The 15,606-nt window shown below is 54.0% G+C and overlaps 6 protein-coding genes across 6 annotated transcripts; 3 read left to right on the top strand and 3 right to left on the bottom strand.

Annotated features, from left to right (window-relative positions):
- Window positions 1–429: 429 nt before the first annotated feature.
- LAESUDRAFT_748459 (uncharacterized protein) lies at window positions 430–2,176 on the bottom strand (the record flags this gene model as incomplete). The annotated part of the gene is made up of 5 exons (XM_040911516.1): window positions 430–742; window positions 813–906; window positions 1,198–1,293; window positions 1,345–1,594; window positions 1,804–2,176. 5 exons carry the CDS (start codon window positions 2,174–2,176, stop codon window positions 692–694), a joined length of 864 nt encoding a protein of 287 aa, XP_040767031.1. The 3' UTR covers window positions 430–691.
- A 709-nt stretch (window positions 2,177–2,885) lies between these two features.
- On the top strand, window positions 2,886–4,979 carry LAESUDRAFT_647051 (MFS general substrate transporter; the record flags this gene model as incomplete). Its single annotated transcript, XM_040904027.1, has 8 exons — window positions 2,886–3,249; window positions 3,317–3,492; window positions 3,549–3,603; window positions 3,654–4,091; window positions 4,148–4,215; window positions 4,271–4,598; window positions 4,657–4,850; window positions 4,908–4,979. 8 exons carry the CDS (start codon window positions 2,886–2,888, stop codon window positions 4,977–4,979), a joined length of 1,695 nt encoding a protein of 564 aa, XP_040767030.1.
- A 1,411-nt stretch (window positions 4,980–6,390) lies between these two features.
- Window positions 6,391–10,011, top strand: LAESUDRAFT_748457 (uncharacterized protein). The gene is made up of 7 exons (XM_040911515.1): window positions 6,391–6,902; window positions 6,960–6,985; window positions 7,045–7,215; window positions 7,280–7,304; window positions 7,364–7,957; window positions 8,015–8,381; window positions 8,435–10,011. The coding sequence occupies exons 1-7, from the start codon at window positions 6,430–6,432 to the stop codon at window positions 9,956–9,958; spliced, it is 3,180 nt and encodes a 1,059-aa protein (XP_040767029.1). The 5' UTR covers window positions 6,391–6,429; the 3' UTR covers window positions 9,959–10,011.
- A 484-nt stretch (window positions 10,012–10,495) lies between these two features.
- On the bottom strand, window positions 10,496–11,630 carry LAESUDRAFT_735537 (uncharacterized protein; the record flags this gene model as incomplete). Its single annotated transcript, XM_040910602.1, has 3 exons — window positions 10,496–11,284; window positions 11,341–11,537; window positions 11,603–11,630. The coding sequence occupies 3 exons, from the start codon at window positions 11,628–11,630 to the stop codon at window positions 10,496–10,498; spliced, it is 1,014 nt and encodes a 337-aa protein (XP_040767028.1).
- Window positions 11,631–12,369: 739 nt separating this feature from the next.
- On the bottom strand, window positions 12,370–13,283 carry LAESUDRAFT_546903 (uncharacterized protein). Its single transcript, XM_040902884.1, has 3 exons — window positions 12,769–13,283; window positions 12,642–12,699; window positions 12,370–12,563 (listed from the first exon to the last, which is right to left on the bottom strand). Exons 1-3 carry the CDS (start codon window positions 13,118–13,120, stop codon window positions 12,491–12,493), a joined length of 483 nt encoding a protein of 160 aa, XP_040767027.1. The 5' UTR covers window positions 13,121–13,283; the 3' UTR covers window positions 12,370–12,490.
- Window positions 13,284–13,477: 194 nt separating this feature from the next.
- On the top strand, window positions 13,478–14,860 carry LAESUDRAFT_735536 (uncharacterized protein; the record flags this gene model as incomplete). The annotated part of the gene is made up of 6 exons (XM_040910601.1): window positions 13,478–13,666; window positions 13,792–13,935; window positions 14,102–14,246; window positions 14,315–14,374; window positions 14,463–14,572; window positions 14,606–14,860. 6 exons carry the CDS (start codon window positions 13,478–13,480, stop codon window positions 14,858–14,860), a joined length of 903 nt encoding a protein of 300 aa, XP_040767026.1.
- Window positions 14,861–15,606: the final 746 nt, after the last annotated feature.

The following is a 15,606-nucleotide window of genomic DNA, read 5'->3' as shown; positions in this document are numbered from 1 at the left end:
TCTCTGTCCTCACCTGCAGTTGTATCATGAACCTAAAAACCTCTCACTGTAAGATATATAGATCTGAGTGGCGCACGACGCGATCACGTGCATTGATGAGTCGCGTCCGATGTCCGACCCACGCTCCCTCGCCCGGCCGACGGTTGCACCTTCTATCATTCCCCCATAAACATCACGAAGCACCGCAAGAACGTCGCCCGAAGAACATCTGGAGGCAAAGCGGGGCCCCACCCTTCTCCATTCCCCACTGGCAGCACCTTTCTAGACATCTAAGTATAGAACACCCACCGACTGCCACACACCACCGCGACCGGCCGGCAACGTCCGATGTGCAGCTAGCCGGCCTCAGTGCCACGTGCATCGACCCAGATACTAGCCGCGTTATTTTTATTTGGGCTCCGCACCAAATACTACGCACCGGTAGAAGGGGCGCGCGCACGAAATCCCGCCAAGTCAGATCTAAAGAAGCGTCGCACGGGGCCTAACCAGCGCAGACCGCTCTGTGGAGTACGCCATTGGCCAGTCGGACGTAGGCGTCGCTCGGTGTGCGATGCGTGCATCTCGAGGTTCACAGCGTCCGGGAAGGTCGGGCTTATTCCTGATGAGCCCAGGCCGGTGGGTTGAGTTGTATGGAATTGTCTGGAGACGTCGTATTCATGCCAGCAGTCTCTGCCTGTCAGAGCCTTGCCATTCAGTACGTTTCCAGCCAAGATAAGCAGGAGTGTTTCTTCCGTGCCCGAACCTTCCACATCGATATCCCCATTGAGCATTCGTGAGCATCTATCTGGTACTTCCAGCGCGGCGAGGCTTACTGCGATATCAACATTGTGACCACCGGATTCCGAGATTGCCGGATCCAAATTATCTTGGTGAGTAGTTTTTCGCGAGAAATTTCCCTCGAATATCCTGCGTGACTCGTAAGATGGGTATGCAGAATTTTCTCAATAGCAGTTTAGGCTTCGACATGTGCATGAAAGATACATGAACACAGTCTAGCTACAGTACTCCGCCGTTCCGCTCAAGGACCAGGCTCGGAACATGCCTAACATAGAGCATTATCGTAGACCAATGAGCAGTGGACATCAGAATCTCGGGCTATGCCGAAGATCGTGATGTATCGGGAAGAACAATCTCTTGGCGCCTGGAACCCAATATAGAACAAGGAACAAACACCTTTTGCTTGCACTGTGGCCGCACCTTGGAGTCTCGTCTTTGAGATGAATGAACCCGCTCATGCTCATCCTTCCGCCAGGCGAGCACGCTTGATTCCTTCCCGGCGTTGGCTCTGTCGCTCTGATAACATGTCATGAGCGTATCAGCCAGAAGCCAGTTACAGTCACCGACGAAACGCTCGCGCGGATGTACGGCAAACCGAATGCCGGAAGTCGAACAAAGCGGAGGTGATTAGGAGGGTATAACGCGACGGACGCGCCAATCGTCGCCCAATGCCCGACGCCCGACGCACAGCGTTCAGATAGGGGCGCGCAGCGGGAGTCGCCCCCATCGAAGAGGCAAGTTTCCTGCACGTCGCAGTCGGCACTGTAACCTTCGACAAAGCCGGATGGGTGCCTGTTCCGCAGAAGCTCTGTATCGCCTGCGGGCGCAGCATTAGGGCTTGTCCACATACGCTCAGAACGGTCGTATACCCGAGCGGGCTGAGCCACGATCACCTCAGAGCGCGCGGTGAAGCGGCGTTATCTGTCCATCTTTGCGAGATTGCGTGCGATTGTCGCCGCGTATGTCGACGGCTAAGAGGGTACCGGTGGTGGCGACGCGTTTGGGCGACAGGGAGACCGAGCGCACAAGCATGATGGAGAGCCCTGAGCGCGGCGTGAGGCGAGGCCGGAACCCGGATGTGTTTCCAGTCATCGCTGGCAAAGCGACCGTTGCACGTTGTGGAGGGAGAAAAAGATTCGTCGTCGCCGGCGCATGTGCGTGCATGCAGATTCCGAGCAGCATTGTCTGAGATAGCGCGGGATGAGCATGCTGTGGCGAGACGCAACGCAACTGAGGCCAAGGAAGAGTTTGTTTCCGCGCGTGAAGCGTGCAGGCCTGGATTCTTCTCTTTGATAGCAATCAATGGAGATCGCTCGACTGCATGCAGCGGAGCCGGATGCTGTCCGTGCATGCGCTTCGAGGCCCTGGATGAGGGACTGTAGGATATGCAGATGTACATGGAGGGTGGGCACAGCGAGAGCATTTGCGCAGGGCCTGTCGCTAGCATGCGGCGGGTACAGCCACCCTGAGAAAAGTAAGTCGGAGGGGTAATTACCATATATGGAACGACCGGGCTTGATTCTAGCCGGGGCGCCGGAGAGAGTTGTGGCTCAAGGAGGGGCGCGCATTTCTTGTCCCCATTTTTATATTCAATGTTGTTCGCCCTCTGTCATGTTGCAGGACTAATCAACAACGAATTGTCAATACCTTGATTTGATCTCGTCGGTCCTGCATGTTCCCCGCTTGCTTTCATCTAGTTCCTCCTCGTCGACTGGCGATATGGATAGTATCTGGACCACCCGTGTTCGGTAGACCACTCCATGAATGAATTCCAAAGCAAATACTATTCGCATGCTCTCACGCTAATTGGCCATCAAGCGAATGGGTCTTTCTGCCATGCTCCGAGGTGGGGAATTTTCGCGGAGCTTTGGGCAAGGCTATAGCCGGAGCCCTACAGATCCACACAAGATGAATCTGTAGGGCTCCGGCTACGTGCCTCGTCCAAGCCACCGCCTGTCACCCGCCTTGGGTCTCTATATATTAGACCGTAAATTGCGCATGGTTTCCATTTTCCTTCTCCCTCCTCGCCGCATTTGACGGTCCCCGTCTGTCGGCGTTTCTCCCTTTCTTCTCCTTACGACTTCCCGTATTCTATTATGCCTTCTAACATGTCTCCGAGCGAAACGGCCACCATCGTCCCTGATGAGGCCCCCCAGTATGTGGCAGAAGACGGTGACGAGAATGAACTGCGCTCGCCCCCCTCTCACGATCGCAATAGGGCGGACCTGAGTTTCCCCTTCACCACCACGGATGTCGAACGCGGAGGGTTCACAGATGAATATCGTACCGTCTCTAAAACTGGTTACATGCAGGCCGACCTGGCTTTGCGACCGATCCCTACTCATGTCTCTATGATTCCTGGTGCTCTTCGGGATCCAGAGAAGGCTGCGCAGCTGAAGGATGTGAAGTTGGTTACGTGGCTCCCAAACGATCCGGAGGACCCTCGCAACTGGTCATATCTCTACCGTTGGTGTACGTCGCATCCGTTCACTTCACGACGCTTCAGGCCAGTTAAACGGTTTTTTAAATTTAAAAACAGATTGTACGGGAGTTTGCGCATTTACCGTCATCTGCGCTGCCTTCGGCAGCGCTGTCATCACCGGTGATTTCAAAGACATACAAGACGAGTTCCATGTCGGAGAGGTCGTTGTTGCGTTGACGGTATCGCTGATGGTCGTCGGTTTCGGTATTGGACCGCTAATATGGGCGCCACTGGTGAGCACGTTTTTGGCTCCTATTCGCCATTTTCCCGACGATAACGTGATCTTCAGAGCGAGTTGGTGGGGAGGAGGCCTATTTGGCTCATCCCGGCCTTCCTGTATGTTAGTAAGTATTCTCGATGCAGCCAAAGGCCGCAGATCCTGATCGTTACATAGTATTCAACATTCCATGTGCCGTCGCAAAGAATATCGAGACACTTTGTATCTGTCGGTTCTTCTGCGGTATTTTCGCATCGGGTCCTTTCGCGCTTGCGGGTGGGACAATCTCTGATCTCTGGGACAACAACGAGCGTGGATTCGCCATCGCTCTGTTCGCCGCAGCTCCCTACGGTGGTCCCGTTATGGGCCCTATCATCGGTGGCTTCATTGGCGAGAACATCGGCTGGCGCTGGATTATCTGGATCAACATGATATTTTCGGGTGTCTCGGCCGCCTTGACGTGCACTATCCCGGAGACATTTGCCCCTGCTCTGCTCAAAAGGCGTGCGGCACGCCTACGTAAAGAGACCGGGAATCCGAACATCACCACCGAGCAGGAATTGTTTTCAGCTTCCCTGTCCCAGATTATCATCGAGACTTTGGTCCGTCCCTTCCGTGAGTAGTCTTGCACGTGCTCTCGCGGCAACTTCTACATATTCACATCACCACAGAGATGCTCATGACCGAGCCCATTCTTCTGCTCATGTCATTGTATGTTGCCCTGATCTATGGTCTTCTTGTGAGTATCGTCTTCGGACCTGTTCACCAACACATTCTGACACCTCATACCTCAGTACTCCTTCTTCTTCGCTTTCCCTGTCGTCTTCTCAGAAGGGTACGGTTTCGATGATGGACACTCGGGCCTCGTCTTCTGTTCCGTCCTGATCGGCCTCTTTCTCGCGCTGTTCGTCACCCCGCGCATTGAGGCCAACTATCAGAAGCGCGCAGCAGCGAAGGGAGGCAGAGCCGACCCTGAGGATCGTCTCGTCGGCATGATGATCGGCTGCTGGTTCATTCCCATTTCCCTGTTCATCTTCGGCTGGACGTCTCCCCCGGCCGTCCAGCCCGGAGGTGGCCACTGGGTCGGACCGTGCTCTTCGGGTATCCCGTTCGGCTTTGGCAGTAAGTGTACGATGTCTCGCGTTTGACGTACAAAAGTGTCTCACCGCGGCGTTTACAGTGGTTATTTTGTACTTCTCCGCCAATGCGTATCTCATTGATGCGTTCCCCGGTTATGTCGCGTCTGCACTGGCCGCGAAGACCGTTGTGCGTTCCGGCTCCGGTGCCGCGATGCCTCTGTTCATCGAGGCTATGTACCACAATCTGGGCAACGGCTGGGCTGCATCTACATGGGCATTCATCTCCATCGCTATGGTACGTCTGTCTTCGACAGCTTCTCCTCTCCACACCACCAGCTAACACGCCGTCAAGATTCCTGTTCCGTTCCTGTTCTACCGATTCGGCAAGCAGATCCGCGCAAAATCAAAGCGTGCTGCCGCATAGACGTCTTCCGTTCTCTCCTTTCCTCCATTCCTTTTCCTACAGGCTCGAACTTTCATCGTCCATACATCCATCGCCGGATCTGCCCGTCATCTGTCTGCTCCGCTGCAATCACGTCCCGTTCTGATTTCCGCAATCATGGCATAGAGGTGCGCGTAGATAGCATGTAATTTATGTTCCATACCCAGTTGCTACCTTCGGTATAATCGGTCAATGTGACCATCTAGTGTTGTCCTTGCTGTTGCTACTTGATGGCGTAAAAATAGAGTTGTTGTTACTGATGATTGAGGGTGGGCTATAAAGCAGCCGTAACTTCCTGAGCATTATGGTTACGAGTCACCTTCCAAAGATGTCTGTGAGCGCTTACACCACATCAGGAAAACTCCAACTTTACCTTTTTCCTCACTTTGTCACCTTTTTCGAGGATTAAGGAGAGAAAAAAGCATGAGGATCTCCTGAAATTGCACCTTTTTCCCACCTTATGAGAGCTTTTTACTCGAAAAGGCAGCTGCATCAGAAGCAGCCGAAGCTCGGCTTTCCGGCTTAATGTCTTTATACAGAATATCTCGTGACCTTTCCGGCGCTTTCTGTGTGACTTTTCCAAGAAAAGGATAACATAAGCGCAGAACCAGGAGATCCCCACACTTTTCGGGCTTAATACCTTTTTTGGACCAAAAAAAGCTCTAAAGGGGGCTAAAAAGCAATATTTGAGTTTTCTTGATGCGCAGAAATCGCTTATCACTTCACCTTCGTCTCGTTATCTCGGGCTCAACCACCGGCCTTTATAAATCCGCTCTATAGCTATCGCAAGAGGATCCATCGCGCTTCGTTTTTCTTGACTATTGGCATCATGGGAGCGGCTTCTTCTGCCTTCTCGGCGACGTGCGAAAACATGAAAGGGAATCCATCGTCACTCCTCACCGTGAATCCAGTCTTCCGTATACCGTTCAGTCATAGATGAGATGCGTTCAGTGCGACGGATTTCGGTATGTCGTTTTCCAGTTCTTTTTATAGAGTCAGGCTTGAGCACCCGCGCTGTTGCTTGAACCGCTTTCCGACGGTTACGTAGGACGCCCATGAGCCCATGATGCCGAATTGGACAATCAAATGAAGATTCAGATGTTCCCACATTGCGGCTGACGATTGCATTATAAGACTGCAATTGAAAACCTCTCGTGTTCATCGACTTTACATCATGTTCACTTGAAAGAATTCATGAGTATCGTCCAGAATCTAAACATTTTAACGATGAAATCCCCAACAGAGTACGGACATTGAGCGGCTAGTCGCAAACTAGAACCTGCAGCGGAGTCTGAACTTAAGTGAGTTCTTTGATCCATTCGCGTAGCCGTGTGTCATGAGCCATCTTTTGGATGGCACGACCCGACCTCATGTCTGCGGTGAGGAGGTATAAAGGCCCGAACAATGATCGACCAAACGCAGCACCACACCTATGGCGACTGTGGCGACTGCTATCACCGCCTACAAGGCTGCTGCTACTCTTTCCGATCTGATTCGCAAGGCCATCGGATACATGCATCAAATCCGAAATGCAAGGGAAACCGGTGAGGCTCTACTGCGCAAGCTGCAGTCGATGGAGAGCCATCTGGATAAACTTCTGAATCTGTACGACAAAAGCACGAAGAGTCGAGCAGCTCCTGAGGACGAGAGGGTGCTGGAGCAGCTGTTAGGATCGTGGTTACGCCAGCCACTCGAGGATCATATTCACAGCATGGAGGATCTCCTTCCCCAATTATCCGGCCCCGAGCAGAAGAAGAAGCCCATGCTGAAGCGCATCATGCAAATTCCCAAGCGCACTATACATAATGTCAAGGCAGTTCGGACTGAGAAAACGGTGCAAGAGTACGCGAGCAAATTGGACCAGTTTCTGGATCTACTAAATCGGAACGTAATCGTTGATATAAGGTAGAATGCTTCTTTCAACGGCATACAGCTGCGCTGAGACTGTTGTTATCGAACCAGGGATACGCAGCTTACAGCTGTCATAGGTCTGTCCGTTTCCTCCATTGCATTGCCGTGAAATCCTCACGGGACAGGGACGAAGCAGAAGGCAAACGAAAGGAAATCATCGCATGGCTTTCTCCTGCCCCTTATCAAGTATCCTATGAACGTTTCATCAAAGTGCGACAGCAAGGCACCAACTCCTGGCTCTTCGACAATGCTGCTTACAAACACTGGGAACAATCGGCGTCTGCGTTTCTATCTTTGTTTGGCAAAGGCAAGTGACAGACGCTGACCGTGGTTGGGCCTTGATGCTGAAATCTGGTCACTCATGTTCTCAGCCGGAAGCGGCAAAACAATATTAGCGTGAGTCGTACTAGAGCTGCAGCATAGATGATACCTTGTAATCCCGTGTCTCTGTTTAGATCGTCGGTAATCAAGAGCCTTCACGACAAACGTGACACGAAGCGCGCAATCATTGCATATCATTTTTGCCGCTTCGATGACCCAAAAAGTACTGAACCTGCCACAGTCATGCGGACGCTCTTGTCTCAGATCATCGGTGCTCTTCACGGTATCCAGCTCCCCGAAAGCGACTTCGCTGACCTTATCGAGCGAATGGATAACTCGCAACCACCCCCTCAGGAAATCGCGGACTTGTGCAATCTTCTTAAGAAAGCTGTGGATCTGAAATCGTGCCCGGTCTTCATGATCGTGGATGGGCTGGATGAACTCTCCGAGCGGGAGCAAGTGCTAGAACTTTTGCGGTGTCTACCGAAACTGGTTCGTACTTCATCCCTAGTTCGGGTTTTGGTTACAAGTCGGCCGGAGGACCACATCAAACTCGAACTTCGTATGCATCCCGCTATTGATCTCTCCGATGAAAGAAAGGCCATCAACAACGATATTGGACGATATATTGACCAGGAGATGAACTCGGGTGATCAAAAACTGCGCGACCTTCCACCCGAGTTCAAGCAAGAAGTAATACAGAAGTTAACATCGGGTGCGGATGGAATGTGCGGCTGATCTTGTCTTCGCATGCAGTCATCAAGCTGAAGCATCTTACTTTATAGGTTCTTCTGGGTCCGGTGTCAGCTGGACAGTCTTGCAGAGCAAGCGAACGTGGCGGGGATGAAACACGTTCTCCAGAACTTGCCGCATGGCCTGAAAGAGACGTACATGCGTATCGTCTCCGGTATCGATGATCGGGGAAAACACGTTGTTGAGCTCGCCGAGCGAATTCTTAGCCTCCTTGTTGCTGCGACAGGACCGGTGCATATAGACGAAATCTGTGATGCAATGAAGATCTCGCTAAGCACACGCACAATCAATGAAGAGGATGGATTATGTCGGCCCGAGGAGGTACGCAGGATCTGCAAAAGTCTCATCGACTACAATGAAAAAACGCGAGAGGTATCTCTGGCTCACTTCTCCGTACGGGTTCGTATACTATCTTGTATATTGCCAAGGTCTCGTGCTGACTGCCGGCACAGGAGTTCCTGCTTGAACACAGACAAGAAACGTCATTGAAGATCTTCCACATTCCCCTCGACGACCCTCTCTTGCACGTTACAAAACTTGCACTCAGTTATATATCTATTATTGTGTTGCAGTCACCAAATACGCTGCTGAACTGCGATGAACACTCCTTTTGCAATTATATCGCGTTCAACATGGGTTCCTTCTTGCACCGCCTTTTACCGAGTGATACGACGGATGATCTCCATGATCTGGAGAACGTCCTGAACACTTGCGCACCTACACTCTTGCAGTGGTTGCGGTCTTGGCATAGAATTGGATCCCGATCGTTTATCCACCGACTTCTTCGTTCTTTAGTCAGACTGCCGTCACCGTCAAGTTTATCGCTTTGCGGTGTTGTTTTCCCTTCCACACCGCTCTTTAATGCGATTTACTTCAATAATCTGGCCTTGGCGGATCTGTTGCTGCATTGCGGCGCTGATATCGACATGTCCGTGGCAGTGGAATATGAACGCGGCGCTGATATCGACATGTCCGTGATAATAGCGATCATCAAAAAATTTGAACGCACGGATTGGTTCTTCAACGGCTCGCGCTGCTCTGCGATGTGGGTTGCCATCGGGCAGGCTGATTACAAAGCATTCAAGTTCTTGCTCTCGCATGGAGCGTGCCTGCAGCTAAAGGACGGCTTGATGGGTGACCATGCAATTCTGTGGGCCGCGTACAACGGCCAAGAGAATATGATACGAGTCATGTTATCCAAAGGAGAAGGCGTCGATGTTCGTGCTGTTGATGGAAGTACGGCGCTGCACTGCGCTGCATTGTCAGGTTCGCTTGACGTGGTTCGATACCTCGTCGAGGCGGGATGTGATGTCAACGCACGCAATCATCGTGGACATACGCCGATCCAGATTGAGGACGTTCCCATTCACCAGAAGATCACCAATTTCCTGGTGGAAAATGGCGCTATTCCGGCGGAATACGTTCCTACAACCTGTATGGACGTACTGAAGACGGCCTGGACGCTACAGCACTCGATCTCACACCCACTACCGTTGCCTTTGGTACGACGTATCTTGAATTTCGCCGGATATTGGGTCAGACAACGCTCCTCGTTGACGTCCAGTCCAGACTTTTCTGGGGGTAATCCAGGCATAAAAGCAAAGATTTCGGGGATGCCCGAAAGGCCTTTACGCAAAGTGGTCTTTGCAATTACGTCACGCATTAATGATCGGCCTCCTGCGTCGAAGAGATCTGTGCGCGTCGTCTACCCTTACCTCGAGGTTGTCTGCGAGAGCGATGAACCCGAGTCAGGGTGGAGGAAGACGATCGAACTAAGTCTACGACGCTACGATCTAGCGCCATTGCACGTGATCATCTGGGACGTGGCTGACGACGGAGACTGGATAGCAATGTCCAAGGCAGGAGATGAGCTAAAGATACGTGCGTCTGTGGAAGATATTAGTTTTTTGCCTTCAGATCGCAAGACATATCTCGGTTTAAGTCTTTCAGTCGATATATTCTCTGCCTGTGTCTAGAATCATTGTGCTATTGATAATACTTTGCAGCAATGTATCGGAGTAAGACGTGCTGACTGGTGGTCGGTTCTTGTGTCTCTTCCGACGGTAAAACGTTTGATTGTCGGAATGAATTATGGTCTGCCGCCACTTGCGAGACACTGCTGGAACGCTACTTCTGCTACACCACGTATGTGTATAAGTCTAGAGTAAGCGGCACTAACCATTCACTCGCGAGGGGTTGAACGACACCTGTTGAGCTACATCAATCGGTCGCGCCGTACTCGATATTATAATCACTTTGACCTCTGCTGGGTTCTTACTTTTGGCATATTGATTCTCTCTGCACGCTTGTCAACGGTGTTTCAAATTTCAACTCTCAGGCCCCCGTAGTTTATGAGGGGAATCGCTGAGTCTGGAGTTCGTCAGTGGATAGAGCAGAAATCCCCCAACCCCTCCGGAATACCCCAAGCCCCCAAACTCTCAAACTGTCGTGGGGGATAGTTGCGCGCACAAGCGTGGAATAAAAAGCATGCTTGTAGCAGTACATTGAACGATCTAAGCCACAGCAACGGGCTGCGCGATACCAGAGACGCCCACATTACCCTTCGCCTTCTCCAGCTCCTCCAGCCGTTTCTTCTCGTCCTCCAGCATCTTCTGCTGCAGCGCCACCCTCCGCGGCACGACGCGCCTCCGCTCCGTCGTCGGCTTAGACTCGAACCTTTCCACGCCGAGCGCCTTGAGTGTCTTGCGCTCGACCAGGCTGTACTCCTCCGGGTCGTCGCGCGCAAAATTGAACGGCTCGCGCAGCCCCACGGGAGGGTTCGTGATCACCCGCACCTCGCGCAGGTGGTTCTTCGACGCCGAGTGCAGCATCAATGGATGCATCAGCACGACGTCGCCGATCTCGCCCGTGACCTCGACGAAGCGTTTGCAGCGCCTGATTTCCTTCAGGTGCGACCAGTAGCCGGGATCGTCTTTCGGCTCGGGCGCGGTGCTCGTGGAGGGCGTGAAGGAGAGCCCGGTGGGGAGCACCCCCTCGGGGTGTGCGGCGAGGTAGGGCGCGATGAGATCGATGCCGTCGGGCGAGATGTACGTGCCGCCGCCGCGGGGCTTGATGTCGGAGAAGAGCGGGATGACGAGCATCGCCTGCTCGGGCGAGTCGAGGAAGTGCACGAAGAAGTCGCCGTCTACGTGCCAGTTGTCGAGGTCCTGCGGCGCGACGTACTTGTCTGGGCCCTCGAGCTCGGGCGTGCCGAGGTTGACGATGAAGCTGTCGCCCCAGGAGCTGCTCCTGCCGTCGATGCGCTCCTCGCCGCCCAGCAGGTCGCACATTGCGTCCCAAGCCTTGTGCGATATTTTAGAGTCAGCCAGGATCGCGACTTGGAGATGGGGGAACGCACCTTTGGCGCGAAGGTGGACACCGATTCGCGCTTGTGCCATGGCATGTGGATGCGCTCGCGGTCCCAGGTCGACTTGTCGTTAGGGTCGAGTCCGAGTCGTACCCACATGTCCTTTGTCCATTCAGCAGCCTTCTCCTTCGTGAACGCCTGCTTGATGATGATGTAGCCGTTCTCCATGAAGAACTCGATCTCATCGGCTGCAAATTGACACTGCATTTAGCACATGCTGCATAGCAGGAGATAACGCCAACAAAAGACGTACGCGTGAGGTACTTGTACTGTTTGGCCATCTTGCTTTTACGATCTGGTCTCAACGCCTACGCAGGCACAATCAGAAAGGACCTGCTTGGTTTTCAAGCCCACCTTTTAAGCGCCATTCATCTTACGTCGTGCGGAAGAACCTCGGTATTCCTCGCTGAACCTCAGGTCATATGTCGCTCTCCGGGTTTCCTCCGAGGCATTCGGAAACAACGTCTGCGGCGTGAAAGAGGGTCTCATGGTCGAAGGGAGACTGGGATGTTGGGATCGAGGAGACGAGACACTCTGGAGAGCGGGATGTTAGCAAGACGTGCCTGTGAAGATTCCATTCGGGTGCCCGCTTTGCCGAGACATGAGGTCTCTAAGTGTTGTGGAGTGATCATCGTTGTCCAAGGACTCTGAGCGAGGCAGAACCGGGAATGATCACCACCATCAAAAGGTCAGCATGGGAACGAAAATAGAGACGGAGCAGACTGACTATGGTCGTGGCGCTGGGTGCTAGTAAAGACCATCATCTATTTTCACGGTCGTCCTGTCACTTCAAACAGCACGATCGGTTTACCGATGTCCAGGCTGTAGGAATCGCTGACCTTTGGAGTATTTATGAAGCATCTTCGATCATTAGGAGCACACATCCAGTACCGTCGTGACAGTTAAATATACGCTGGAGGGAGACTATCGCAGACGGCTCTGTCCCTGTCTAATCACAGTTAGACAGTTGTTGAACCGACCTACCTATGCCCGTTACTCATCGATTACACAAATGTGGCTAGGTCAGCGTCCCACAGCAAACGGGCCACCATGGCACCACAGCAGCCAACCTTCGTTGATCAGCATGAAGATCCCGCTGACTCTCGCGTCTGATATCTGGCATAGCTTTCCATAGATAAAATCAAGGGATAATATCAATTACACACATTCTGACACGAACAGTGACGGAGATGATGACCATGATGGAGAGGATCAAAAATATACAAGGACAACACTACGTAAATACCTTAAAATCGTCGTGTATAAAGGCTCTAGGCTGATCACTCACCTACGACTTCCCAAATTCTTGAGCATTCTCGATGAAGCTATCATCGAACGGATCTCCGAATTCTGCACAGTCAAGAACGCCCATCAATCTACATCATCCCGCACCACTTCAACCGCATACGAAATACTCACGCGCACGCAAATCCTCAACAACCTTCATATCCATCAGCTCATCCTTCGGCCTCAGCGACGGGCCCTCGCCGCTCTCCCACATCCTCCCAGACGAGAACCCTCCCCCACCTCCGCCCCCGCCCCCAGGGTTGCGCGAGGATTCATCTCTCCTCCTGCTCTTCATGTCGCGCGAGTTACTCGCAGACCCGAACATCCCGCGCCGCTTTCCAGAGACGGAGAAAGCGGACGTGAACATGCTGAAGCCCAGCGACTCCTCCAGGGACGACGTCGCGCGTTGGTGGGTCCTGGAGGTGTCCTCCGTCTCGGAGTCGGTCGAGCTCGCGGAGCCGTTGTCCACTGAGGAGGACATCATCGACAATCAGTGAAGGGTTCGGTGGGTAGGCGGTGCGCTCTTCGACTGTAGGTAGGACACGGAGCGGTGCAGACACGAGGCACACGATCGGCGCTGTGGCTGAAGGTAGAACGAGGCACGTGGCCTGCACGCGTTGCGTTGCATGACGCGTGACGCAAGCAAGCTGTGACGCGCCGTTCCGCCGCGCGTATTAGCGCCTGGACTCCGACCCATCCTGCCTCAAATCAAATCTGCTGTATTTGTCCCGCCCTCCTCCGCCCATTCCGACTGCTCATCTTCACCGATATCCAGTCTCTAGCATTTGTTTTCCCAGGGGACACCATCGGGATGTCGCTCATGTGCAGCGCGAAGCGCTCGATGCGCATCATCGCCCTCCCGCTCGCGACGCCGTCCCTCGCGCACCGGCCACCTGAGCACCTCACGTACTACCACTTCGTCACGCCCCCACCGTCGAAGAGCAAATCCAATTCATGGTCAAAGCGGGTCATTGTGAAAGCGTCGGATCTGTGGGCGGGCCTCGGGAGGGCGCCGGAGGGTAACTGGAAGGTACGCGTCGCGCAGTTCATCCATCCATCCACACACTATCAACCACGCCTGATGTATAACTTGTCCATCTTCCTGGTGTTTCCATGAAATCCTGATCCCATTATTTGGTGCGTGACCGCCTGCAGCGCAAAGTCTTCGTGTACGGCGAGCGCCTCATCGACCGACTCGACTTTGAAGAGCTCGCGCTCAAGTCCTTCGACACATCCCTCGGGCCGCAGCTCCTCCGCCTCCGACACACGGACAAGCTCAGGCCGCGCGACCACCCCACGGTCAGTGCGCCCTCCCCTCCCCCCAGCGTCCTGCCAATCCGTTGACGCAGCGCCCCGCATGATCCTCCCCCTCCTCCTCCTCCCAATGCCCTCCTCTTTATATGCGCCTACCTTCTGACGCCCGGACCGTGAATGCATGACGCACAACGCGCGCCGCGCGCCTCAGATCCCACTCATCTACCCACCAACCTCATGCGCCTCCCCCCTCCCCCACCTCCGCGCCCTCCTCGAGAAGCGCACCCCACGGCACCGCAACGGCTGCCTCATCTGGATCGCCGCTGCCCCCTTCACCATACCCTTCATGCTCGTCCGTGAGTCCCCCCCCTCTTCTCCCCTCCTCCTGCCACTCTGCCCACCCCTTGCTAACGCGCGAAAACAGCGCTCATACCCAACTTTCCTTTCTTCTACTGCGCCTGGCGCGCATGGTCGCACTATCGCGGTGAGTCCCCCCTCCCCTCTAAAAATATCCACTCCGACCGATTACCGCGCACCTAACCCTGGCCCTAACCACCCCTCCCTTGCCACAGCCTTCAAAGCCTCGCAATACCTCGAGGCGTTCGTAGCCCAGGGCGCCATCCTCCCACAAGCAAGCCCCGAGCTCGACACCATCTACGCACAGCACGCGCCTGCCCCGCCCGTCCCCCAGGCTTGCCTCTCTCCGCCGTCCCAGTCCCCCGAGCCCAAATCGCAAGTGGATACATCCGCACCGCCAGACGCCACCTTTGCGTCGACCTCGAACCACTGGGAGGACAAGAATGACGGAGGAGGAGCGGCGGCGGCGGCGCGCCCGCACCTCCTACTCACGCGCGCGGCGGTGCCCGCACTAGAACGCTTATTCGCGCTCCCGCCAGGCTCGAGCTTCGCGGCGGACGTGTACCGCGCGTTGGAGCAAGCGCGGATCCGGCTAGAGAAGGAGGGGAGGTAGCGAGGGACGGTCGGTGCATGCGTGCGTGTGAGCCTAGTAAGCCTAGAGTTATCATGAGTTTAGAGGTGAAGAGGACACCGAGACCGAGGAAGGAAAAATGTCGGATGTCGGGATCGTCTGTAGTAGATAAAGTGTTAACCTACCACAAACGATGTGCATGCTCCATGCTCAGCTGCACGGTATTCAACGTTCAACGTTCAACGTTCAATATCATGCCTCGCCAACACCGTGCCGCACGCGTTTTGATCGCGATTCGATGAATGATCATACACCGTCGGTCGTCGCGCAGGAAGGAATTACAAGTACGAGCGCGATGCAAGAAGTAGAGCGGCGGGCGGGCTGTGGTACGGTGATATTTACAGTGTCGGTGCCGGTAGGAGGGGAGGTAGCGAAGGGCGGGTCGGTGCGTGCGTGCGTGCGTGTCAGCCTATAAGCCCGGTAGCCTAGAATCATCACGAGTGTAGAGGTGAAGAGGACACCGAGGGAGGGAAAATGCCCGATATCGGCGTCGCCTGCAGTAGATGAACCTAGCACAACGATGTACATGATCGGTGCTCAGCTGCACGATATTCGGTATTCGTCTTGACTGGACATACACCGTCGGTCGTCGCGCGGAACGGATTACAAGTACGGGCGCGATGCAAGAAGTAGAGCGGCGGGCGGGCTATGGTACGGTGATATTTACAGTATCGGTATCGGTATCGGATCCGTGCGTGCGTGCGCGTGTGGGTGACGGGTAAAATGAG

This window comes from Laetiporus sulphureus, assembly GCF_001632365.1.
Source record: "Laetiporus sulphureus 93-53 unplaced genomic scaffold LAESUscaffold_8, whole genome shotgun sequence".
NCBI lineage: Eukaryota > Fungi > Basidiomycota > Agaricomycetes > Polyporales > Laetiporaceae > Laetiporus > Laetiporus sulphureus.
This window is presented reverse-complemented; position numbering and strand designations above follow the sequence as displayed.